The 27903-nt window shown below is 36.5% G+C and overlaps 1 protein-coding gene across 4 annotated transcripts in view; it reads right to left on the reverse strand.

The window, feature by feature from the left end:
- The window catches only part of TTBK2 (tau tubulin kinase 2), a 137572-nt gene that overhangs the window by 105154 nt on the left and 4515 nt on the right, over window positions 1-27903 (reverse strand). For 2 of the 4 annotated variants that reach the window (XM_057722975.1, XM_057722974.1), the window contains exon 1: window positions 25930-26021. The exons of 1 other annotated variant lie outside the window; for it this stretch is intronic. In XM_057722975.1, the coding sequence (XP_057578958.1) occupies window positions 25930-25931 (2 nt within the window). In that variant the 5' untranslated portion in view covers window positions 25932-26021. Of the gene's footprint in view, window positions 1-11776; window positions 11829-25929; window positions 26022-27903 lie in introns of those variants that run through there. One more of the 4 variants, XM_057722978.1, reaches the window with a different exon arrangement.

A 27903-nucleotide genomic window follows, 5' to 3' on the forward strand; every position in this document is an offset into this window, starting at 1 on the left:
GAATCTAGGCAATGACCATCAATGGCTGCTAAAACCATAAGGTAAAAAGTGGATGGAGAACTTTAATATGGAAAGATCAAGTTGAACTCACTGATCAACTTTAACATCACTAAAAGGTAGGACAATGAAACATGAAGTGCTTCCTGACAGAAAACGAAATTTTCTCGGTACCACCTATGAAGTCTCTTGCCTTAAAACAAACAAAAAACCCCTAAGTCTCGTCAAGCTTCTAGATTTAATAAGTTTACAAAAATAAGGGTGATCAAGGAACATGTTAAATGACAACATGAAGATTCGATGAGTTAAATCCATGATGATGGAGAGCCTAAAGAACAAAATGACTCATAAAAATGAAAAAATGACCCAAAACAAATGGCATGTAAAATAAAGAAGCTTTACACTGCACATTACAAGAAACAAGACATGTATCAACCTAAGGCAGCAACTAGCAATTGGATAAAATTAAGCATGCACTGGGTAAGGAATAATCGGTAATTTTGTAGAGTGTAATAAAAGTAGTGTAGTTACGTTTATAAAGTCTTTCTCTGTAAGAGATACATAAACTACCAATGTACAAGGTGATAAAAGGTCTTAGATTTGCCTTAAAGCGTTCTTAAGAGGAAAAGGAGTTACTGTGTTGGGGATAGAGGATCAAATGAGGTAAGAATGACAGAATTTTATAATTTTTGAATGATGGGTACATGTAAATCCATTATATTAATTATTTCTGGGTATAACTGCATTATTCTATATTAAAAGTAAAAATCAAAAGATGCATGGCTTAAAAAGATCTGGAGTTTGTTTTAACAAGTGGGGCTGGGACAAGTACATATTCACATGCAAAAGAATGTATTTATACCCCTACCTAACATTATACACAAAATTAACTCAAATGGATCAAAGACCTAAATGTAAAAGCTAAAACTATAAAACTCTTAGAAGAAAACACAAGCATAAATCTTCACTGACCTTGGATTAGGCAGTGATTTCTTAGATATGACACCTAAAGCACAACAAACCAAAGAAAATAGATAAATTGGACTCCATCAAAATTTTTAAAATTTTATATGCCAAAAGACAACCTATGAAATTGTGGGAAATAACTGCAAACTACATATCTGACATGTAGTTAATACCCAGGATAGATAAAGAATAATTCAACAAAACAAAAATCAAATAATTCAACTAAAAAAAAAACAGGCAAAGGGCCTGAATAAGCATTTCTCCAGAGAAGATATACAAATAGCCAAAAAGCACACGAAAAAAATGCTCAAAACCTCTAATCATTACAGAACTGCAAATCAAAACCACATGAAAAATGACTTTACATCCACTAGGTTGGCTACTATCAAAAGAAGAAAATAACAAGTGCTAACAAGAGTGTGGAGAAATTGGAACTCTTGTACACTGTGAGTGAGGATATAAAATGATAGAGCCACTATGAAAAACAGTATGGTAGTTGCTAAAAAAATGAATCAATTCCCATATGATTCAGCAATTCCACTCCTGGGTATTCACCCCTAAAAACTGAAAGCAAGGACTCAGACAAATATATTTGTACACTCAAGCCCACAGCAGCATTATTCACAATAGCCAAAAGGTGGAAGCAGCCCACAAGTTCATCTACAAATGAATGGATAAAAAAATGTGGAATGAATAGACAATGGAATATTATTCAGCCTTAAAAAAGGAAATCCTGTCACATGCTACAACATGAATGAATCTGGTTGAGTGATAAAGCCAGTCACAAAAGGACAAATACTCTTATGATTCCATTTATATGAGATATCCAGAGCAGTCAAAATCATGGAAACAGAGAGAAGAATGGTGGTTACTAGAGAGAGGAGGAGAGGAGAGGAGGGGGGCATTGTGTTCAATGGGTATAGAATTTTAGTTTTGCAAGATGAAAAAGTTCTAGAAATTTGTTTTGAAACAATGTGAATATACTTAACACTACTGAACTGTATACTTAAAAAGGATTAAATGGTAAATTTTATGTTATATGCTCTTTATCACAGTAAAAAAAAAAAAAAAAAGTATAGGCCCCATGCAGGGGAATCTGGTAATATTCAGCATAATAAGATAATTTACATTTAAACTCTAATCCAGCAATTTCATTTCAAGGAACCTATTCCAAAGGTACAATGGCAAAAATATGTGAAAAACTTCCTCACAAGTCTTTCCACTATAACAGTATTTACAATTACAAAAGATTAGGGAAAAAACTAACAGCCCATCAATAGGGGATTGGTTGAATATAAAATGGTTCACTTATGTAATGGAGTACTAGTCCAGGAATAAGAGATATATTGACACAGAGTGATTTTCCAGATATATTGTTAAGTGAGAAAAAATAAGATGCAGTTAAGTGTTTACAGTATATTACTTTTGTGTAAAAGGAAGGTAAATGTTAAGTATATTAACATATTTGCAAAGGAAGGAAAAACCAAAAAGTGATGAAAATTATAGTAGAGATCAGTAAATTTTCTTCAGTAAAGGGCCAAATAATAAATATTTCAGTCTTTACAAGCTATATCATCTCAGCTTGGCCATTTTAGCACAAAACAAGACACAGACAGTACATAAACAAAGGAGTATGTGTTCCAACAAAAATGTATTTACAAAAAGAGATGGACGGCCAAATTTGGCCTGCAGACTACTGTTCGCCCACCTCTGCCCAAAAGAAAGGAGAAAATAGGATGGAGGGAATAAGGGTGAAAGTCGGCTTCTAAGAATGTATCTTGTGATATAGTTTTGATTTTGGAAGGAAAATCATTGTTTAACACACAAGAAAAAAAATTCCTATACTCCAAATTCAAGAAAGGACCATAGCAAGAAAGAAATGATCAGAAGTGGCTTTAAACTCATCCCAGTCTATCAATGACAGCTTCAAATTAGTGACCACACTTCAGAAAGTCAACCAATCAGTAACAGCCACACTTCATAATCACATTTGTTTATCAAAAGTTCAACCACTTCCTAAACACTCCCACCTCACTAATCCCTGAACTCTAAGCTTCACAGATCTTCCCTGAATGGAAACCAATAAATTTAGCATTTTGTCCAGACATTGAATGGTGACCTCTTCCTTCAAGACAAAAGACAAATCAAAAAAGAAAAACAAATACTAAAAATGAAAGGACTATAATCTCTAAAAATTTAAAACAAACTGAAACCAAGAACCCACTGCATACCAAGTATGTGGCATTATCACACAGAAAATAATTCAAGTGGCTTTAAAATACAGTATTTTGATTGTATACCCCTAGTGGGATATATCTTAAGGAATAAGAGAACTACAAAGAAATCTTAAAACTGCATTTAGTAGTTTTGTTGTTAGAAATAATATCAATTCTGATATCTAAAAACTATTATAGGTATACTGTAAAAAACAGCAAATAAAGGGCTACATTAAGTCACTAAGAGTCAACATTTTCAGTATAAAGAGGTCAAGTAAAAATCCTGATATCTTACATTGAAGAAAACATGAAAAAAAAAAACCATGATCTTTAATATTTAAACATGTATTTGACAAGTCTAAGCATCGAGAAGTCCTAGAAGCAATGCAGCCCAGCAGATTAAGCATCTCTAGCATCCAAACTGAGAGTTCCAAATACTATTTCCCTCAAAAAAAGAACAAAAGCTCCTTGGAGATTCTGGCTGTTTCTAAAACTGGGGCAGGAAGTATAAAAGATAAGCCTAGAATCTTGCTGTGCTTGAAGGCAGGGAATATACCAAAGACGCCGGACAGATCCAGGTTTTATGGGGCCTGGAATGTTATTAAGAGAGGCCCCTATCTCAGAAATCTTACTGTTGCAAATTTTACATATGACCAATTACTAAAGCTTTGCTTCCAAAGCTTTGAAAGAAGCTGATGCAAATAAAGAGCCCTGAAGTTTAAGCTTCATTATCCTCATGGTAAATCCAACTTTGTTCAAGATAATGGAGTCCAGTCAAAAGAATACAGGAGCTAAGTGGAAGGGGCTCACGATGGTTTGAAGTGAGAACATCTGACATCTAAAAGAATAAGGAGGGAGTTCTTTCGTGGCCTGGTGGTTAGGATTGGGCACTTTCACTGCCGTGGTCCAGGTTCAGTCCCTGGTCAGGGAACTGAGACCCGCAAGCCTCACAGCATTGGCAAGATAATAAATAAATAAATTAATTAATTAAAAAATAAATAAATAAAATTTTAAAATAAAATAATAATGACTGCAATGAACTGAAACACATGAAATATATGATAACCCGTAAGTTCATAATGATATTCAAAACAACTCATTAGACACTACAAATAACCACTAGAGTACTAATTCATTACTCTGAATATGAATAAAAGGAAAATAAGTCAAGCATTTACTGTGCCTTTCCTGCATTATTAACTATTTCAAAGAACCAAATAATTAATAGTTACAGAATTAAAAATTCACCATTCTGCAACATCTAATGAAATAATGTAGGCAATGATTATGAATGGCTACCAAAACTCTTAGGTGAAAGATTGGTTGATTTAGAACTTAATAATGGATGAATGAGGGACTTCCCTGGTGATCCAGTGGTTAAGAATCCACCTTCCAGTGCAGGAGACGTGGGTTCCATCCCTGTTCAGGGAACTAAGATCCCACATGCCATGGGACAACTAAGCCCACGCACCACAACTACTGAGCCTGCACACCACAACTAGAGGGAGCAGCCCGCATGCCGCAACGAAACATCCCGTGTGCCTCCTCTAAGGTCTGACACAGACAATAAGTAAATAAATAAATATGGATGAATGAAACTGATAATACTTAAGACTCACAGATCAAATTTAGCATCACTAAAAGATATGACATTAAACAGCATGCCACTAACTTTGAGAACTGAAGTAAGGCTTAGACTCACCATCCAGGTGCCAGACTGACCACCAGTGGTATACACCTGGGACAGATCTGAGTATTATTTCAAAGGCTTTAAAAACTGAACTAATTGGTGGGGAAAGCACGGAGGGTTGGGGGGGGAATGAATTGGGAGATTGGGATACCAAATTGCACGCTCTGGATATATGCAGTTTGTTGTATGTTGGCTGTATCTTGGTGAGGGTTCTACAAAAAAAAAACTGAACTAATATTAAAACCAAAACACTTGGAAGAATAGTTAGAATGTGTAATCTCAACACAACTAGGTGGTTAAAATTTTAAAATATCAATATTCTCCATAGAATTTAAATAAGACTCAAGTCTCTCTAAATTTTTTAAATAGCAAGGACACAATCCAAAACTACCAAATATACAAAGAACCAGGAAAATCTCAACTTACATGCAAAAAGAAAATCAGCAGATGCAAATACCAAGATGACACAGATTTGGGACTTATCAAGGACATTAAAGCAGCTACTATAAAAATGCTCCAAAAAGTGAAGAAATGAATAGAAAGATATATAAAGTCCTAGAAACAAACAGAAAGATAAAGTCTCAGTAAAGATATAGAGGATAAAAATAATTTTAGAAGGGAAAAAATACCATAACAGAAATTTAAAATGTCACTAGAGTCAACAGAAGAATGGAAGTGTCAGAAGAGTCAGTAAACTTGAAGATAAATCTATAGAAATTAGAAAAACAGAAAATAATTTTATAAATGAACACAGACCCTAGGGACCAGCGGGACAATATCAAAAATTCTAACATTTGAGTCATCAGAGTCATGCCAAGAGAGGAAAAAGTGTAGGGCAGAAAAAATATTTTTAGAATAATGGCTAAAACTTCTCAAGTTTTGTGAAGGACATAAAACAATATATTGAAGAACCTTAATTAACAGGATAGGCACAAAAAAATCCATTCCCAAACACATCCTAACCAAACTGTTAAAAATTAAATACACAGAAAAACTCTTAAAAACAACCAGAGAAAAATGACATATTACTTACTGGGAACAATAATTCAATTGACTGTGACTTTCTCATTATAAACCATGGAGGTCAGCAAGAAACAGAAAAACATTTTTAAAGTACTGAAAGTAAAGCACTGCCAACCAGAATTCTGTTGACAGAGAAAATATCCTTCAGGGATAAGGACATACGCAGAGAAAAGAAAACTAAGATTATGTATTGTGAGCAGAGCTGCTGTGAAAGAATTACCAAATAAATTTCTTCTGAGAAAAAGGAAATTATAATGGAGGGAAACTTGGAATAACAGGAATGAATGAAGAACAGAAATATAGATGAATATAATAGACTAATCTCCTCCTGACTTGTTACCAAAGGGGAAAGGGGGCGGGGGAGGGATAAATTAGGAGCTTGGGATTAAAAGACACACACTACTACATATAAAATAGATAACCAATAAAGACCTACTATGTAGCAGTGGAGAACTATATTCAATATCTTATAATAACCTATGATGGAAAAGAATCTGAAAAAGCATATATATACAAAACTATATATATAGGTATAACTGAATCACTTTGCTGAAACTACCACCACATTGTGAATCAACTATACGTGAATAAAAAAAAAACCCCACAGTGATAACACTAAAATTAAATTAAAATTGGGGATAGTACTATTTGTGGATGAGGTTGTGGGGCCACAGGGATTCTCATGTTTTTATGAACTCATTCCATTCAAAGACCTAGGCAGAATAGTACAGTCTAACTTTTCCTGCATTGTATCAAACGTAAGGAGAAAAGAAATTTAACAAAAACGTTACTCTGTTTTTCTTAATAAGCACTAGTTTATCTTAGAAGATCAGGCTGCACCTTGTCATAGACAAGTGTATAGGAAAGAATTACAGAAACTGATGACCACGATACAAGAGCTGTCTGCAGGGATAGCTTCAGGACAGCTGAAGAAAATTGTGGGAATGGGAAAATAGAGTTTTCTGAGCTCTCCTTTGATACAAGCAAACAAAAATCTAAGCTAGAAGCATAAAATCTAACCTAGGATTGTTCTTCTTGTTGAGTATGATAAAGATTTATGGTGATATTTTAAGGTGGGGGGAAAACCCCACAAAGCTAAAAATCTAACTTAGAATAACTATGTGAATGATGTGGCCTAGGTTTTTCAATATTTAGTGAGGTGCACGTCACACTCTTATTATCCAACAGCCTGTTTATTAAACATTCTTAATGCTTGAAATAAACTAGATAATTGAGTTAGTTTCTTGATTAGCCAGATAAGCTAAGGGAAGTGCTAGAAGTTACCATTCAGGGGAGAGATGTCCCAGCTCAGATTTGAATTCGTGTTCAGCTTTGTGGCACGAGACCAGGTCTGAATCAATACTTCTGCCTGGAAGTCACATAACCTCAATGAGAGAGTAACGTGGTTACTGCTGGTTTCCATGTTCCTCATCAACTCAGTGTGTGCACTTGTCACTCATATTTTGTTTTCAGCTTGTTACACTGACAGAAAAATCTCTGCAGAATAAAGAACCAGTTTTCCAAGTATATGAAGCTATATTGTATTTGCATATTTCCAGGATTTAAAGTGAAGGGTCTTTTCTTTTTCCTTGAAACATTATTTATCTGGGTGGTTTGTTCTACTGTATGGTCCTGGGAAACATGACTGACAGCTCCTAAGATGTCTATGTCTCATGGTGTTTCTGCTGATTGCTCATTTTCTTGATTCAACAGCACGAGAAATAAGGAAATTTTCCTTTTATTAAACAACATACTTTCAAACAAATTTTCAAAAAAAAATATGCTTGAAAATTAAGAACAAAAATTATAACACTATCTGGAAGGATTTTCAATGTATATAGATATAACTCATAAGACAATTACAACAAAAAGGTAGAATGGTAAAGAGACCTATCTGATGGTTAGGTCTCTGCATTCCAGATGATTAGGCTTCTGCATTCTATTTGAAGTGGTGATATAATAATTCTAGTAGACTGCGAAAAATTAAGTAGGTATACTGTAAACCCTAGAGCAACCATTCAAAACAAATATATATACAGCGACTTCCCTGGTGCTCCAGTGGTTAAGACTCTGTGCTCCCAATGCAGGGGGCCTGGGTCAATCTGTGGTTAGGGAACTAGATCCCACATGCTGCAACTAAGAGCCCACATGTCACAACTAAAGATCCTACTTGAGTAACAAAGATCCCGCATGCAGCAACGAAGATCCCTCATGCCGCAACTAAGACCTAGCACAGCCAAATAACTAAATAAATAAATAACTTTTTAAAAAACTATACAAAAAAGATATAATAAAAAGCAAAAAATATGAAATAAAGTGGAATACCAAAACATGCTAAGATAATCCAAAAGAAGATAAGAAAGAGAAACAGGAGACCAAAAACAGAAAGTATAAACATAAAATGAATAATAAAATGGTTGGCCTAAATCCAAATATATCTGTAATTACTTTAAATATAAATGGCCAAAACACACCACTGAAAAGACAGAGATCATGAAGATGAGTATGATTTCTACAAGAAACTCACTTCAAAAATAACGGGATGGGACTTCCCTAGTGGCTCAGTGGTTAAGAATCCGCCTGCCAATGCAGAGGACATGGGTTTGATACCTGCTCCAGGAAAATCCCACATGCCATGGAGCAATTAAGCCCATGCATCACAACTACTGAGCCCTCCTGCTGCAACTACCGAAGCCTGCACACATACAGCCTGAGCTCCGCAACAAGAAGCCACTGCAATGAGAAGCCCGTGCACTGCAACAAAGAGTAGCCCCCACTTGCCGCAACTAGAGAAAGCCCATGTGCAGCAACAAAGACCCAACACAGACAAAAGAAGTAAATAAATAAAATTGTTGAAAAAAAAGTAAAGGGATATGTAGGTTAAAAACAAAGATATGCTTACTTCTGCTCCAGTTCTCTTTACCCTCTAAACAGTTCAATCCTGACACATTAGCATGCATCAGCAAAATGTTGGTGACATTTTTGTAGCCTGGCAGAACAGATTAACGTACAGCTATTTCACTTCAAAGCATACTGAATGTGACTTCATATTAAGGCAGCATTAGGTACAACATGGTAATACGTCATTAACTTTAAACTCTCATAAAAAAGTAACCTAGCAGTTTCCAGAATTTCCAGTACAGGACCTCCTGAACAGAGAACCATTGTTCAAATATAATTCAGTGTGAGTGACAAAGTAGAATTTAGAAGTAAGACTGTCTATTTGATATTCAACTGTTTATTAAATCTTTAAATTCTTGCCTGTCAGTCTATACTGCTTTTTATTTTTATTATTATTATTATTATTATTATAATACTTCAGTTTATTTGAGAACTTGTGAGTTTCAGGCGTTTTGCTTTTATTACATAAATATCACTATAAATAAACATGAATTTAAAAAGCAAAATAACAGGAAAAGATACACCACATAAAGCTGGAGTACCTATACAAACCTTCCTCTATTTATGATGGATGGGGTTACATCCCATTGTTAAGTGGAAAATACCATAAGCCAAAAATGCATTTAAAACACCTAATGTACCAAACATGATAGCTTAGCCCAGCCTACCTTAAACGTGCTCAGAACACTTACATTAACCTCTAGTTGGGCAAAATAATCTATTTTACAATGAAGTGTTGAATATCTCATGTAATTTATTGAATGCTTTACTGAAAGTGAAAAACAGAATGGCTATATGGTTACAGAATGGTTGTAAGTGCATCCCTCATGATCGGTTTCTAGTCAATTCGTATCACTTTCACACAAGCGTAAAGTTGAAAATTTGTAAGTTGAACCATTATTAAGTCAGGACTGTTTGCATTAATATCAGACAATTTAGACTTCAGAGCAAAGAAAACTCCCAGAGATAAAGAGGGACATCACATAATCACAGAGGGCCAATTTACAAAGAAATTACAAATATATGTGCATCTAAAAAGGAGCATCCAAATACATGAAATCAAAATTAACAAGCTGAAAGGAGAAATAGACAAATCCATAATTATAACTGGAGACTTCAACACTTCTGTCTCAAAGAAATAAATAGACAACAATATCAGTAAGAACACAGAACTGAACAACACGACTATGGTATAGTAAAAAATATATTGAGTCTTTATATTTGGTCTATAAATCTTTATCTCCAGCTCCTGACAGAGCTTGGTGTTTCCTGAATGACAGGAATGTCTGTTATGCTGATGAGGTGACTCCCAGCGGGACTCCTAGATCAATTCAGATGGGGGCTGGTCACCAGAAAGACCAAACAAGTGATTAGAGGGTTTGAACTTTCAGCCCAACCTCCCAATCTCCAACCTCCAGGGAGAGTGAAGCTAGAAATGTGAGCTCAATTACATGGTCAATGATTTCACCACTCATGTCTAAGTAGTGAAATCTTCATATTAAAAACTCTAAACAACAAGGCTCAGGGAGATTCCTGGTTGATGAAAATATTGATGTACTGGGAGGGTAGTGGAATCTATCCTGATTCCACAAGGATAGAAGTTCTTGTGCTTGGAATCCTTACAAATCTGCTCTATGTACCGGTTCATCTGACTGTTCATTTTTATCCTTTATAATAAAATGGTAATCATAAGTACAGCACTTTCATGAGTTCTGTGAGTTGCTCTAGAAAATTACTGAATCTGTGGGAAACCCCAAATTCATGGCCAGCCAGGCAAAGTATGAGTAGCTTGAGGATACCAAGGACTAGAAGGTATACTCCAGGCTAGAGTTTGAAGAGGGGGCAGTCTTGTGGAACTGAACCTCTTAGCCTGTAAGGACTTCACTAACTCCAAGCAGTTAGTGTCAGAATTCAATTGAATTGTAGGACACTTAGTTGATGTAAGAGAACTGAATCAGAAAGCAACCATCAACCAACTGAAACTAATGGACATTTATAGAACACTCCAACAAAAGCAGAATACACATTCCTTTCAAGCGCACATATAACCAAGAGAGACCTGTCATATTCTAGGTCACAAAATAAATCTTAACAAAGTTAAATAAAATCATACATAGTATATTCTTTGTTCCTAAGGATATTAAGCTAAAAACCAATAGCAGCAAGATAATAGAAAACTCTACAAACATTTGGAAATTAAACAAAAACATTGAAGCTGGGTGCTTGTTTTCTGTAAATAAAAATTTTATAGGAACAACACCACTCCCATTCATTTATGTGTTGTGTGTCTATGGCTGCTTTTACACTACTAGCGCAGAGTTGAGTAACTACAGCTGAGTATGGACTCAGGCCTATCATATTTACTATCTGGACTTCTTAAAAAAAGATTGGCAATGACTATTCTAAATAACCCATATATTACAGAGAAAGTCTTTAGGCAAATTAGAAAATATTTTAGTTGAATAAAACTTAAAATACAACAAAGTTTGGTGGGGGAGATGGTTCAAGATGGCAGAGTAGGAGGACGTGCACTCACTCCCTCTTGCAAAAGCACTGGAATTACAACTAACTGCTGAACAATCATTGACAGAGAGACACTGGAACTCACCAAAAAGACACCCACATCCATAGACAAAGGAGAAGCCGCAATGAGATGGTAGGAGGGGTGCAATTGCGTTAAAATCAAATCCCATAAATGCTGGATGGGCAACTCACAAAGTGGAGAACAGGTATACCACAGAAGTCCACCCACTAAAGAGAGGGTTCTGAGCCCCATGTTAGGCTTCCCAACCTTGGGATCCGGCAACAGGAGGAGGAATCCCCAGAGAATCAGACTTTGAAAGCCACTGGGATTTGATTGCAGGACCTCCACAGGACTGAGGGAAACAGAAACTCCACTCTTGGAGGGCACACAAAAAATTGTGTGTGCACCAGGACCCGGGGGAAGGAGCAGTGACTCTATAGGAGACTGAACCAGACATACCTGTTGCTGTTGGAGGGTTGCCTGCAGAGATGGGGCTGCAGCTGTGGCTCACTGCGGGAACAGGGACACTGGTAACAGGGGTTCTGGGAAGTGCTCATTGGCATGAGCCCTCCCGGAGTCAGCCACTAGCCCAATCAAAGAGCCTGTAAGCTCCAGTGCTGGGTAGCCTCAGGCCAAACAACGAACAGGGTGGGAACACAGTCCCACCCATTGGCAGACAAGCAGATTAAAGTTTTACTGAGCTCCGCCCACCAAATCAGATTAAAGTTTTACTGAGATCCACCCACCCAGCCCTACCCATCACCAGTCCCTCCCCTTAGGAAGCATGCTTCCTCCACAAGAGGGCAGACAGCAGAATCAAGCAGTATCAGCAGTATTTCTTCTTGTGGGACTGAAAACCACAGCCACAGAAAGGGAGAGAAAATGAAAAGGCAGAGGACTTTGTACCAGATGAAGGGACAAGATAAAACCCCAGAAAAACAACTAAATAAAGTGGAGATAAGCTCCCTTCCAGAAAAAAAATTCAGAATAATGATGGTGAAGATGATCCAGGACTTTGAAAAAAGGCTGGATGCAAAGATCGAAAAGTTGCAAGAAAAGGTTAACAAAGACCTAAAAGAATTGAAGAACAAACAAACAGAGATATGCAACACAATAAGTGAAATGAAAATTACACTAGAAGGAACCAAAAGCAGATTAACTGAGGAAAAAGGGCAAATAAGTGATCTGGAAAACAGAATGGTGAAAATCACTGATGTGGAAAAGAATAAAGAAAAAAGAATGAAAAGAAATGAAGACAGCCTAAGAGACCTCTGGGATAATGTTAAACGTTGTCCAACATTTTCATTATAGGGGTCCCAGAAGGAGAAGAGAGAGAGAAAGGACCCAAAAAATATTAGAAGAGATTATAGTTGAAAACTTCCCTAACATGGGAAAGGAAGTCACCCAAGTCCAGGAAGCACAGAGAGTTCCAGGCAGGATAAACCCAAGGAGAAACACGCCAAGACATATAGTAGTCAAATTGGCAACAATTAAAGACAGAGAAAAGTTATTAAAAGCAACAAGGGAAAAATGACAAATAACATACAAGGGAACCCCCATCAGGTTAACAGCTGATTTCTCAGCAGAAACTCTGCAAGCCAGAAGGGAGCATCACAATATATTTCAAGTGATGAACGGGAACACACTACAACCAAGAATACTCTACCCAGCAAGGATCTCATTCAGATTCAATGGAGAAATCAAAAGCTTTACAGACAAGGAACAGCTAAGAGAATTCAGCACCACCAAACCAGCCCTACAACAAATGCTAAAGGAACTTCTCTAAGCAGGAAACATAAAGAGAAGAAAAGGACCTACAGAAACAAAAACAAAACAAATAAGAAAATGGTAATCAGAACATACATATCAATAATTACCTTGAATGTAAATGGACTAAATGCTTCAACCAAAAGACACAGGCTGGCTGAATGGATACAAAAACAAGACCCATATATATGTTGCCTACAAGAGACCCACTTCAGACCTAGGGACACATACAGACTGAAACTGAGGGGATGGAAAGATATTCCATGCAAATGGAAATCAAAAGAAAGCTGGAGTAGCGATATTCATATCAGATAATAGACTTTAAAATAAAAAATGTTACAAGAGACAAGAAAGGACATTACATAAAGATCAAGGTATCCATCCAAGAGATCCATCCAAGAAGAGGAGATAACAATTATAAATATATATGCACCCAGTATAGGAGCACCTCAATACATAAGGCTAACAGCTATGAAAGAGGAAATCGACAGGAACACAATAATAGTGGGGGACTTTAACATCCCCACGTAAACCAATGGACAGATCATCCAGACAGAAAATTAATAAGGAAACACAAGCTTTAAATGACACAATAAACCAGCTAGATTTAACAGATATCTATAGGACATTACATCCAAAAACAGCAGACTACACATTCTTCTCAAGTTCACACTGATCATTCTCCAGGACAGATCACATTTTGGGTCACAAATCAACCCACGGTAAATTTAAGAAAACTGAAATCATATCAAGCATCTTTTTTGACCACAATGCTATGAGATTAGAAATCAGTTACAGGAATAAAAGTGTAAAAAACACAAACACATGGAGGCTAAACAATACACTACTAAATAACCAACAGATCACTGAAGAAATCAAAGAGGAAATCAAAAAATACCTAGAGAAAAATGCCAGTGAAAACACACACAACGATCCAAAACCTATGGGATGCAGCAAAAGCAGTTCTAAGAGGGAATTTTACAGCCATACAATCCTACCTCAAGAAACAAAAAAAATCCCAAATAAACAATCCAACCTTACACCTAAAGAAACTAGAGAAAGAAGAGCAAACAAAACCCAAAGTGAGTAGATGGAGAGAAATCATAAAGATCAGAGCAGAAATAAATGAAATAGAAATAAAGAAAAAAAAAAGAAATAAAGAAAACAATAGCAAAAATCAATAAAACTAAAAGCTGGTTCTTTGAGAAGATAAATAAAACTGATAAAGCTCTAGCAAGACTCATCAAGAAAAAGAGGGAGAGGACTCAAATCAATAAAATTAGAAATGAAACAGGAGAAGTTACAACAGACACCACAGAAATAAAGAGCACCATAAGAGACTACTACAAGCAGCTATATGCCAAAAAATGGACAACCTGGATGAAACGGACAGATTCTTAGAAACGTATAACCTTCCAAGACTGAATCAGGAAGAATTAGGAAATATGAACAGACCAATCACAAGTAATGAAATTGAAACTGTAATTTAAAATCTCCCAACAAACAAAAGTCCAGGACCAGATGGATTCACAGGTGAATTTTATCAAACATTTAGAGAAGAGCTAACACCCATCCTTCTCAAACACTTCCAAAACATTGCAGAGGAAGGAACACTCCCAAACTCATTTTATGAAGCCACCATCACCCTGATACCAAAACCAGACAAAGATACTACAAAAAAAGAAAACTACAAAAAAAAAAAAAAGAAAGAAAGAAAACTACAGACCAATATCACTGATGAATTTAGATGCAAAAATCCTCAACAAAATACTAGCCAACAGAATCCAACAACACATTCAAAGGATCATACACCATGATCCAGTGGGGTTTATCCCTGGAATGCAAGGATTCTTCAATATACGCAAATCAATCAGTGTGATACACCATATTAACAAACTGAAGGATAAAAACCACATGATCATCTCAATAGATGCAGAAAAAGCTTTTGACAAAATTCAACACCCATTTATGATAAAAATTCTCCAGAAGGTGGGCATAGAGGGAACCTACCTCAACATAATAAAGGCCATATATGACAAACCCACAGCAAACATCATTCTCAATGGGGAAAAACTGCAAGCATTCCCTCTAAGATCAGGAAAAAAACAAGGATGTCCACTCTCGCTACTACTATTCAACATAGTTTTGGAAGTCCTAGCCACAGCAATCAGAGAAGAAAAAGAAATAAAAGGAATCCAAATTGGAAAAGAAGAAGTAAAACTGTCACTGTTTGCAGATGACATGATACTATACATAGAAAATCCTAAAGATGCCACCAGAAAACTACTTGAGCTAATCAATGAATTTGGTAAAGTTGCTGGATACAAAACTAACATACAGAAATCTCTTGCATTTCTATACACCAACAATGAAAGATCAGGAAGAGAAATTAAGGAAACAATCCCATTCACCATTGCAACAAAAAGAATAAAATACCTAGGAATAAACCTAACTAAGGAGGTAAAAGACCTGTACTCAGAAAACTATAAGACAATAAGGAAAGAAATCAAAGATGACACAAACAGATGGAGGGACATACCATGTTCTTGGATCGGAAGAATCAACATTGTGAAAATGATTATATTACTGAAAGCAATTTACAGATTCAATGCAATCCCAATCAAATTACCAATGGCATTTCTCACAGAACTAGAACAAGAAATTCTACCATTTGTATGGAAACGCAAAAGACCCCAAATAGCCAAAGCAATCTTGAGGGAAAAAAATGGAGCTGGAGGAATCAGACTCCCTGGCTTCAGACTATACTACAAAGCTACAGTAACCAAGACAATATGGTACTGGCACAAAAACAGAAATATAGATCAATGGAACAGGACAGAAAGCCCAGAGATAAACTATGGTCAACTAATCTATGACAAAGGAGGCAAGGATATACAATGGAGAAAAGGCAGCCTCTTCAATAAGTGGTGCTGGGAAAACTGGACAGCTACATGTAAAAGAATGAAATTAGAACACTTCCTAACACCATACACAAAAATAAACTCAAAATGGATTAAAGACCTAAATGGAAGGCCAGACACTATAAAACTCCTAGAGGAAAACATAAGAAGAACACTCTTCGACGTAAATAACAGCAAGATCTTTTTTGATCCACCCCAAGAATAATGGAAATAAAAACAAAAATAAATAAGTGGGACCTAATGAAACTTCAAAGCTTCTGCACAGCAAAGGAAACTATAAGCAAGACAAAAAGACAACCCTCAGAATGGGAGAAAATGTTTGCAAACGAATCAACAGACAAAGGATTTATCTCCAAAATATATAAACAGTTTATCCAGCTCAATATCAAAAAAACAAACAAACCAATCAAAAAATGGGCAGAAGACCTAAATAGGCATTTCTCCAAAGAAGACATATGGATGGCCAAGAGGCACATGAAAAACTGCTCAACATCACTAAGTATTAGAGAAATGCAAATCAAAACAACAATGAGGTATCACCTCACACTGGTTAGAATGGGCAGCATCAGAAAATCTACAAACAGTAAATGCTGGAGAGGGTTTGGAGAAAAGGGAACTCTCTTGCACTGCTGGTGGGAATGTAAATTGATACAGCCACTATGGAGAACAGTATGGAGGTTCCTTGCAAAGCTACAAATGGAACTACCATATGACCCAGCAATCCCACTGCTGGGCATATACCCAGACAACACCATAATTCAAAAAGACACATGCACTCCAATGTTCACTGCAGCACTATTTACAACAGCCAGGACATGGAAGCAACCTAAATGTCCATCAGCAGACAAATGGATAAAGAAGATGTGGTACATATATACAATGGAACATTACTCAGCTGTAAAAAGCAATGAAACTGGGACATTTGTAGACACATGGATGGACCTAGAGACTGTCATACAGAGTGAAGTGAGTCAGAAAGAGAAAAACAAATATCGTATATTAACACACATATGTGGACTATGGAAAAATGGTACAAATCAACCGGTTTGCAAGGCAGAAATAGAGACACGGATATAGAGAACAAACATATGGACACTAAGTGGGGAAAGCTGGGAGGGTTGGGGGGGAATGAATTGGGAGATTGGGATACCAAATTGTACACTCTAAATATATGCAGTTTATTGTAAAAAGTTAAAAATTAAAAAAAAAAAAAAATCCACCTGCCAATGCAAGGGACATGGGTTCAAGCCCTGGTCCAGGAAGATCCCACATGCAGCAGAGTAACTAAGCCTGTGCACAACAACTACTGAGCCTGCACTCTAGAGCCAGACAGCCACAACTACTGAGCCCACAAGCCACAACTACTGAAGCCTGTGTGCCTAGAGCCCAAGCTCTGCAACAAGAGAAGCCACTGGAATGAGAAGCCCGAGCACCACATCAAAGAGTATCCCCCCTGCTCACCACAACTAGAGAAAGCCCACACGCAGCAATGAAGACCCAATACAGCCAATAAATAAATAAATTTATTTATTTTAAAAATAATAAAAAGGCTTCCAATAATCCTTGTCTAATGCTATTGATCCCCTCCCCTTGAATGTGAGTGGGTCCAGTGACTTGCCTCTAATGAATAGAATACGGCAAAAGTGACAGGATATCACTTCCAAGATACAAAAGACTGTGACATCTACCTTGCTCATTCTCTCTCTCTCTGGCTCTTCCTACTTGCTTGCTCTGATGAGGAAAGTGGCCATGTTGCCCCAAGGAAAGGCCCACATGCTAGGACAACCTCTGTTAGCACATGATTCCACTTATAAAAGGTACCAACAGCCCTCAGGCCAACTACCCACAAGGAATGGAATCATACCAACAGCTCCTGGAGTAAGCTTGGAAATAGATCCTTCCCCAGTGGAGCCTTGTGATGACTACAGCCTACCTTAATTGCAGCCTGTGATTAATCTTAAAAGGGTACCCAACTGAGTCACACACAAAATCCTGACCCACAGACTCTGAAATAATAAATGTTGTTTTAAAACACTAAATTAGGGGTAATTTGTTATGCAGCCATAGATAACTAACACACCAGGCTTCACTGGTATACAACAATAGTTTCTCAAGGTTGTACATGAACCACAGGTTCTTTCTGATTCCACATCACAAATTATATCTGAAAAAATTATTGTAATTTGGCTGCCATATCAATGCTGTCAAATAACTGTTTGAGGTTCATTTTTTTCAGCAACACTAATAGCTTTAAAATAATCTTAGTGCAAGAAAATGAGATACTGCAAGAGAGAAATTAAATAAGTCCTCCTTGGCAATATCCTCAATGACCTAAAATAGAAACTAAATAGCATGCTAATGAATTCAGACAATGATGCTAAATCTGGAGGTGTTGCCAAAACAGACCCAAAGATGATCAAAATATGGACAGAACATACTAAACGGAGATTTAACTTGTAAAATACCATGTGGTGAAAAATCATTTGAAACAACTGTTTGGTAGAAAAAGACTGAGAAGAAAAATAGCCAACAAATTAATAATTACTGACAATCCCCTAGATTACAAACTCCTTGACACTGAAGACAATATCATAATCACTATACCCTCTGCCATAATCAAAAATTATGAACTTTGCAGTTAATCAACAGATATTTGGTAAAGTAATTTAATTAACCAGCTAAAAATGAGACATCAAACTACATGATTTACAAGTCATACAGGTTCACATATACTAGTATACACAAAGATGAGAGGAAAAATGAGAACTAAAAGGATAGTGAAAATAAGAATGATAAGACACAAAGACAAATGGATAAAAAATTGTATTAATATAAGAATTCCAAAAACATAAACCAGACCAAACCACACTTGATGAAGAGAACTCCCTACAAGAGTATTATCTGAGAAATTAATAACACTGCGGTGTGTTTATTGTCTTTTAGCTCCAGGAACCCCACAGAATAGAGATTAAGACCAGACTACTTGGGGAATTCCCTGGCAGTCCAGTGGTTAGGACTCCACACTCTCACATCCGAGGGCTGGAGTTTAATCCCTGGTTGGGGAACTAAGATCCCACAGGCCATGTGGCACAGCCCAAAAAAAAAAAAAAAAAGACCAGACTACCTAGATTTAAATCCTGTCTGTGTAACCTAGGACCCATTAACTTAACTTCTCTATGCCTCAATTTCTTCAATTATAAAAAAAGAGTTAACAACTGTGGCTATTTAAGGATTAAAAGTGATAATATATAATATTTGTAAAATGCTTACTCATCACAGTGTCTGCAAAACCGACCGTGCCCAATAAACGGTAATCATTACTTAGTACACCATTTTGCATGCTTCTTAACCAACAGAAGAAAAAATAGTCATATTCACAAACATAATGCTGTCCAAAACAGTCCCTGAACTGCCTGAATGTTGATGAAAGGAAATAATCATGCTGGCACGGAAGATGAGAACTTAAACCTAGTATGCAACTATTACTTATCAAATTCATATAAAAATGTTGTCAGCAAGAGAAATTATTACTCTACAACTATCATTACAAATTAAATTATACCACTTGCATGGTTATAATTTTGCTCTTAAAGTTAACAGAAAAATTGGTTGACCAAAAAGAGAATAAAAATAAACCTACTATTTCTAGGTTGGAAAAAGTATAAATTAGTTCCCAAATGTGTTTTGACTTGAAGCAAATTTTGAGTACCCACCTACACAAAAAAAGGAAGCACTGTCATAGTGAATATAAAAAAAGAAACTATTTAAATATAAAAAGTAGACTCTCATACACGGCTACTAGGAATGTACCTTGGAAAATAGTTCTGTATTATAAAGTAAAGCTGAAAATATGTACATACTATAACCCAGCAACCCTTTTCCCAGGTATATACCGTAAAAACACTCTTCTCTCACATGCACCAGGAAATATGTATAAGGATTTTCACAGCCACACTGTCCATAAACGCCAAAAACTGGAAACAACCAGCAGGAGAAGGATAGATAAATTATAACATATTCATACAGTGAAAAAATATACTAGCTTCCTACTGCTGACATAACAAATTACCACAAATTTAGCAGCAAAACAACACAAATTTATGGTCTTACAGTTCTGGAAATTAGAAGTCCAGGCTTTCGCTGGGGCTAAAATCATGGTGTTAGTAAGGCTATGCTCCTTCTGGAGGCTCTAGAGAAGAATCCTCTTCCTGGCCTTTTCCAACTTCTAGAAGATGCCTTCATTCTTTGGCTCATGGCCCCATCCTGCATCTTCAAAGCTGGAGTAGCGCAGTTAGCATCTTCAAATCTCTCTGACCTCTGCTTCCATCATCACATCCCCTTATTTCTGACAAAATATATATGCTTCCCTCTTATAGGCCTTTTGTGAGTACACTAAACCCACTTCCCATCACAGAACTTTAATTTAATCGCACCTGCAAAGTCCACTCTGCCTGTACAGTAACATATTCAGAAGTTTCAGGGATTAGGAAGTGAGTATCTTAGGGGGGACCATTATTCTACCTATCACAAAAAATATTCTAAAACAAAAATGAAGAAACTACTGCTACTCTGAACTACATGAATAAATCTCACAATAGACACTGAAAAAAAAATCAAGCAAGACAAAAGTATACTTACAATGTAAGTCCATCTATATAAAAGTTCAAAAATAAGCAAAACTAAACTATGTTAACTAGGAATGCAAACATAGGTAGTAAGTTTATAAAGAAAAAACAAGGACATGATTTTTCATAAAAAGCACAAGAATGAATTCCTTTGGGGTAAGAAAAGGTGAGATAAGGAAAGGGCTTCTGAGATACTGGCAATGTTCTATTTCTTGACCACTTGGCCTTATAATTATTCTTTAAATTGTATACATATGTTCTATGTACCCTGTGATTAATGTCTCTTATAAAAAGAACAGTAACAAATAATAGTCATATAAACCAGAGCAGGAAAAACGAGACACAGACTAGATTAGGCAACAACCATCTAGCAGTATAACAGATAGCAGGAGACTGTCCCATCTATAGTGAAAAGCCAGGTAACCAGTGTGTTGAGCGTGAGGCAGAAATCTAGGTTCAGAGTAAAAAACAGGCTTAGGCACTGTTTGACAGATGTAGCCCAGTGGAGTGGTACTTAATATACTGTTTTTGTTTTTTATTCAGTGTCATATTAAGATTAACATATTAGTTGCTTTGTTGGTTAATCTCCTGTTGGTGTTTTAATAAATGACATAAGCTTGCCTTTAGATCAGGTGCTAATATTGCATGTTTTCTAGTGATGGGTTTGATCGTTGGAATTGTTAGTTTGACAATGCATTGAATTCAATTTATTGAAACTTTGTACTGATGTAGCTTTAAATGAGGGTTTATTTTGTGTGTGTATGTTTAGAACTCCCTGACTTGGGTAAATTATATATATTGGAATGAAGAACAGAAGAACTGCCTTTTGCTGATGAATTCTTAAATAGGCAAGGTACGCAGTGATAACACCAACCAGACCACCCCTTCTGCATGATTCTGAACATCTGGATGCCTCCTGTTTGACTGTGTATATTTTATTTTAAATGATAAAATTGTTACTTGGATTTGTAAAAACAAAAAAATAGAAGAAGAAATAGGCTTAGGGGATTTCCCTGGTGGCTGGTGGCACAGTGGTTAAGAATCCATCTGCCAATGCAGGGGACATGGGTTCGATTCCTGGTCTAGGAAGAGACCACATGCAGCAGAACACCTAAGCCCGTGTGCCACAACTACTGAGCCTGCGTTCTAGAGCCTGCATGCCACAACTACTGAGCCCTTGTGCCATAACTACTGAAGTATCACAACTACTGAAGCCCACGCACCTAGAGCCCATGCTCCACAAGAGAAGTCACTGCAATAAGAAGCCTATGCACTGCAACTAAGAGTAGCCCCCGCTCACCACAGCTAGAGAAAGCCTGCCTGCAGCAACAAAGACCCAACACAGCCAATAAATAAATAAATAAATAAATAAATTTTATTTTTTTTAAAAAAGAAATAGGCTTAGAAGCACATGCACAATTACATGTTTTCTAAGACAATTTACAATGTCTTCCTAAAAGATTACAAATTTCTTAAGGTCAGAGGCAGAATTCTACTCATCTTTGTATTCTTAGTATCTAGCATAATACCTACCACAGAACAACCATTCAATAAATGTTTAATGAATGGAAGAATGAATGTCTTTCACCTCCTAGAGAGCTGAATGAAAAGTAGTCCTCAAGTAAATAACTGAGAGTTGATTTTTAGATTTAACAAACAAATACATAGAAGAGTAGAAAGAAGTATAATGCATAGTTTTGCCCTCAATGAGTTTACAGTCAAGGGAAGAAGTTAAACAATTATTTCCAAATTAGTCTTTGAAGTAGAACACATAATACAAAAACAGAAATTAATAATAATCCTCTGTATTTAAAAGGCAAAATGTATAATAAGTTAATCAACAGCAAATTGCAAGGGCCAGTGCATATGACAAATCAGAACTGGGGGAGAACAACATGGGCTAGGATGATCATACAATATTTCTTAGTGGAGCTGGATAAGATTTACAGTGGTTTGGTGACTGCGAAATAGCCAAAAATTCCTCCCATTCCTGTATATACATCCCTTTATAATGTGACCTTGCTGCATCTGCCATTGAAAGGTACAGTTTCTTTCTCCATTCTGGAAACTAAGGTTGGCTCTATGACTTGCTTTGATCAACGGGACATCAGCAGGCATGACCTAGAAGGCTGAAAATAGTTATGCACTGGACTTGCCCTTTTTTGCTGGTTTTGGAACCCAGATAGTGAAGAAACCCAAGCTAGGTGATTGCTTCACATAAGTGAGCCCAAACAAGACCAAAAGAACCATTCAGCTGAGCCTAGTTAAACTGCCAACCCCATAACAATTAATGAATTATTGTTTTAGCCCCTGAAGTTTGGGGTGGTTTGTTTAATGACAAGAACTAACTGAGGATATAAGCAAAAACACAGAAGAGGAAAGGAGCAAAGCATACCAGTACATGGGAAAATGAATGCATGCATTAGTCTAAATGCAAGAGTTCTGATTGCAAAAAAAGAACACATAAACCTGAAAGGTAAACTGAGTTCAGATTGTAAAACTCAGGCTAGGAAGAAGATGGACTTCATTCAATTACAACAGACAAGGAAGAGCCACTGAAGGACTTCAAAGCTGGCGAGGATATAATGCAAGAGGAAAGGAAGTCCAATTACAACTACTATTACCTAGACAGGCTGAAGCAAATTCTCCTACATTTGTGGGAAGCTAGATAATTCACTAAACAGATAACAGCATGGTTCTATAAGTGCCATATATGGCTTATGTAAGATTCTGCTCTTTAAAAGAAACACAGGAAAATTATTTTTACCTACAATTTTAATTTCATTGGGAACAGTGCTAGAATTAATCATCAGAAGAGCTTATGACGTGTCTAAAGAGTAAGGAAAATATTTTTCAAGCTATTATTTGGGCATAAAGATAATACATACATTTCTAAAGACAGCGTAACTTTGAAATATGACTCCCCTTTGAGATTTCAATATACCCACCAGACCACTTCAGCTTCTGAGCACCAAAGTAACAGGGACCAAATTTAGCCTCCCACCTTAAATGGGAAAAACAGACAAATTATATGAAACAATGGATTTTAGACACTACAACTAGACAACAGGCAGCACAGAACATGGATCCACGAGAGATGGGAAGTAGATGAGGTAAGCCTTAAGACTGCCCCAGCTCACTGCCTAGAGAGTTTCCAGGCTGCAGCACAGAAATGAGGAACCCAGCAGTCTCGCTGACTTGAAGAGACAGAGTTCAGTTTTGAGGAGGGCCAAGGCCGGGCAGAACACTGAAAACAGCTATACAAAGATAGAGCTCTGGGTATCTAGAGAGGATTCTTCTTGAAACTTTGGCAGAGTACTTATGAGTGCATGCGTGTACAGAAGCAACCAAGGCCAGGATAAAGAACTACTGGAAAGGGGCAGGCAGAACAATCCTTAATGCCCACACACGGCTCTGAATAGTTTGTGTAATCACCAGAGTGGGAAAAAAAAAAAAATTAAAAACATCCAGGTCCATGAATGCATCTAACTACTTTCAAATAACTGTATCCCAGAACAAATCCCCATAATATTTATAGGAATTAAAAAAAAAAAATCCAGCACATGACAGTATAAAATCACAATGTCTGGCATCCAAACACAATTACCAGGGATACAAACAAGGAGGAAAATCAATCAATCAAAAACAGACACAGGGACTTCCTAGATGGCACAGTGGTTAAGAACCTGCCTGCCAATGCAGAGGACATGGGTTTGATCCCTGTTCCAGGAAGATCCCACATGCCACAGAGCAACTAAGCCCATGTACCACACTATTGGGCCTGCGCTCTAGAGCCCATGAGCCACAACTATTGAGCCCAATTGCCACAACTACTGAAGCCCATGTGCCTAGAGCCCATGCTCCACAACAAGAGAAGCCACACCACAATGAGGAGCCCATGCACCACAATGAGGAGTAGCCCCTCCGCTCGCCACAACTAGAGAAAGCCCGTGTGCAGCAACAAAGACCCAATGCAGCCAATAAATAAATAAATAAATAGATTTATTAAAAAATAAGTAAATAAAAATTAAAAAAATAGAAACAGACTCAGAAATGGTGCAGATGATAGGATGGCAGACAAGGACTTTAAAACAGTGATTATAAATACATTCAAGAAAATAGCAAAAAGCATTAAGCATGAGGAAAGAAATGGGAGATATTTTTTAAATGAACTCCTAGACATGAAAAGTATATATCTGAGATTCATAAAACTACATTGGATAGGATTAACACCAGATTAACCACTGTGGAAGAAAGGATTAATGAAGTTGAAGATACAGAAATAATTGAAACATACACAGAAAAAGACAGAAACCACACAGAGCATCAGTGAGCAATGGGATAACATCAAAAAGCCTAACATACATATAACTGGAGTCCCAGAAGGACAGAATAGAGAGGTTGTTTATACTTTTATTTTGCTGTCAGTTATTTTAACCATACTATCTTATGTAAAGTTTCCTTCCACTTCTGGTAGATATTTTAATTTCTGGATACACTTATTGGGCCCAAAGACATTGCATGCTTTAAACACACACACACACATACACACCAGCCTGAAGAAAAAAATGTCTGAAAATTTTCCAAATTTGATGGAAACTATCAACACACTGAACACCCTCTATTATTAAAGTAAAAAATCAGATGCTTTCAGTCATCATGATCTGTTAAGTAGATAATATTTAGAATACCTGAATAATATTCCAAAAATAGATTAAAATATAGCCAGATGCAAAGTGGCTATCTCTGCATCAAATATCTCAAGAGTCAAATACATTTTCACATTATAAAAAACTATCTAAATTATGTTTCAAGATAAAGGAAGCTGAGGTGTAGATACAAGTTTACAAAGACTACACACCAGCTAAGCTATCTAATAATACTAATGTAAACAACAGAAGTACAGGTCAAGAATAGGATAAACTACGAGAATTTTTTTTAACCCTGTAGCAAGAGTCTCTCTAAAGGGTAGTAAAAAGAAACGAAGATGTTTGAATAACCCTATTTGCTCATAGCAAAAGAGAAAGAAAATTCAGTCACCACTCACACTTCAACTGTTCCTTCTAAATTTTAACAGCAGGTAAATTATACTTCCAGCAGCATGGACTCTGGGCTCATAAATATATTCAACAAAGTAAAATATCTATTAAAAGTGAAGAGAAACTTTACAAGTCAGTTATGGTTACAATTACCTACAACAGAATAAAAGTGTAAACAACCTAGTTCTCCTCTCCCTGGCTACTGATACTAACAACACATAAACAAATTCTTCCCTTATAGAAAGTACAGTGTAACTTACATGCAAGATTGTCAGGAAAACACTACACACTCCTTGGGTAAAATCTACTGTAGCCAGATCAACCAAACAAAGCACTGCCTATGATCTTCCCACTAAGACAAAGGAAAACAAGAAACAAAAAAACCAATGAAGAACTTTCTCTGTAGCAATCTTCAGTATAATTGGATTTTAATTATATTAACTTCCCTTTTTTAAAAATAGCAAAACTAAACATATATATGTATACACACACATATATATCAAAACTGGGGCAAAAAGAGGTTAAGTAATATGTTATCGTAGAGGTAATTAAAGATTCATATCTCATCCTGATGTACAACTAGCAGTTTTGTTCATTTGTTTAGTAAGCATTTATTAACTTATGAGGTTTATGACTATACTAGCCTTATTTTTAAGCCAAAAATTAGGAGCCAGTATATGGTAAGGGATTTTTTTCTGACTTACAAATGAATTTATGTATTTTTAAACTTACAAAGATATTCAAACTATATCCTAGTTTACTTGTATATTTAATAACTCACCTATAAGCTGTTGGACTCTGGCTACAAAGAGACTCTAACTATTTACCTGAAAGACCTCTTTCTTGTAACCATAAATACCCTCCTAAAGGAAATGCCTAATACTAACTTCTGAGGTTCAAGGAGTATGAAACATACATAGGAATTCTGTCAGTACTTAGCAATTGAGACAGGGAGAACCCAAAGTCGAAACCTATATTGGAAGGACAGGGTGGCTCTTTAGAGTAAAAGTTTTCAAAGTGTTCTGGTGTTTGGAAAGGATCTGTCTAAAGCTGTTTCAGGAGTTGTATGAACATTTAATTTTTATTAAATATCTTTATTTTAAAACATTTATTTTTAATTATTTAACTACTTACAGCTTTAACATATCCACTAACCTCTGAAACTGGTAGAGTATGTAAAATAAACTGTGGTTGGTAAAATAGAAGACTACTTCCCTGAACCCACCTCCCAGACTGTTAGGTCTTTCAGTTAATATGCTCATGTGGTTGTCTACATTTTCCTTTCATGATACTTGGAACACTTGTAATTCCTTGTCCTACAACTGCCTATTCTCACTGCACTGCAAGTTCCAAAAATGAGATTATTTCTGCCTTGTTCCCTGATGCATCTCTAACCCCTACCACAGTAACACAGTAGATATTTAACAAATATTGAATGAGCCTACTGCAATAGTTCTAAGAGATAATGAGGGTCAGACAGGCTAGGTTAAGATGACAGCAGCAGAGGGGCTTCCCTGGTGGCGCAGTGGTTAAGACTCTGCCTGCCAGTGCAGGGGACACGGGTTCAACCCCTGGTCTGGGAAGATCCCACATGCCACGGAGCAACTAAACCTGTGCACCACAACTACTGAGCCTGCGCTCTAGAGCCAGAGAGTCACAACTACTGAGCCTACCAGCCACAACTACTGAAGCCCACACAGCTAGAGACTGTGCTCCACAACAGGAGAAGCCACTGCAATGAGAAGCCCGTGCACCACAACAAAGAGTAGCCCTTACTCCCCATGCGCAGCAACGAAGACCCAACACAGCCAAAAATAAAAAAGAATTTAAAAATAAATAATAAATAAATCTAAAAAAATAAATTAAAAAAAAAAAAAAGATGGCAGCAGTAGAAATGAAAAGGAGAGGTTTTGTGCAGTAGAACCAGGGAAAAGAAAAAGCCAAAAAAATAATGAGATTTTTGAATTTGGGTGACTGATTAAGTAGTGACACAGTCATTTATATAATTAAAGAAATTAAAAGAGGGCTGACTTTGGTCTTGGACATCTTAAATTTTTTAAGTACTATACAAGTCCAGTAGAAATGAAGTCCTAATCTAGCTTACTATCTACCATTTAGTTTCCAGATGATTTTTTCAAATCAAATTTCATGAGAAGCAAGGCTCACATTTTTCTCTTTAGTTTTTTTTTTTTTCCCCTATTTTCCTCCCCTCATCCCTGCATTACTGGTCATTG

This window comes from Hippopotamus amphibius, chromosome 2, assembly GCF_030028045.1.
Source record: "Hippopotamus amphibius kiboko isolate mHipAmp2 chromosome 2, mHipAmp2.hap2, whole genome shotgun sequence".
Taxonomy (NCBI): domain Eukaryota; kingdom Metazoa; phylum Chordata; class Mammalia; order Artiodactyla; family Hippopotamidae; genus Hippopotamus; species Hippopotamus amphibius.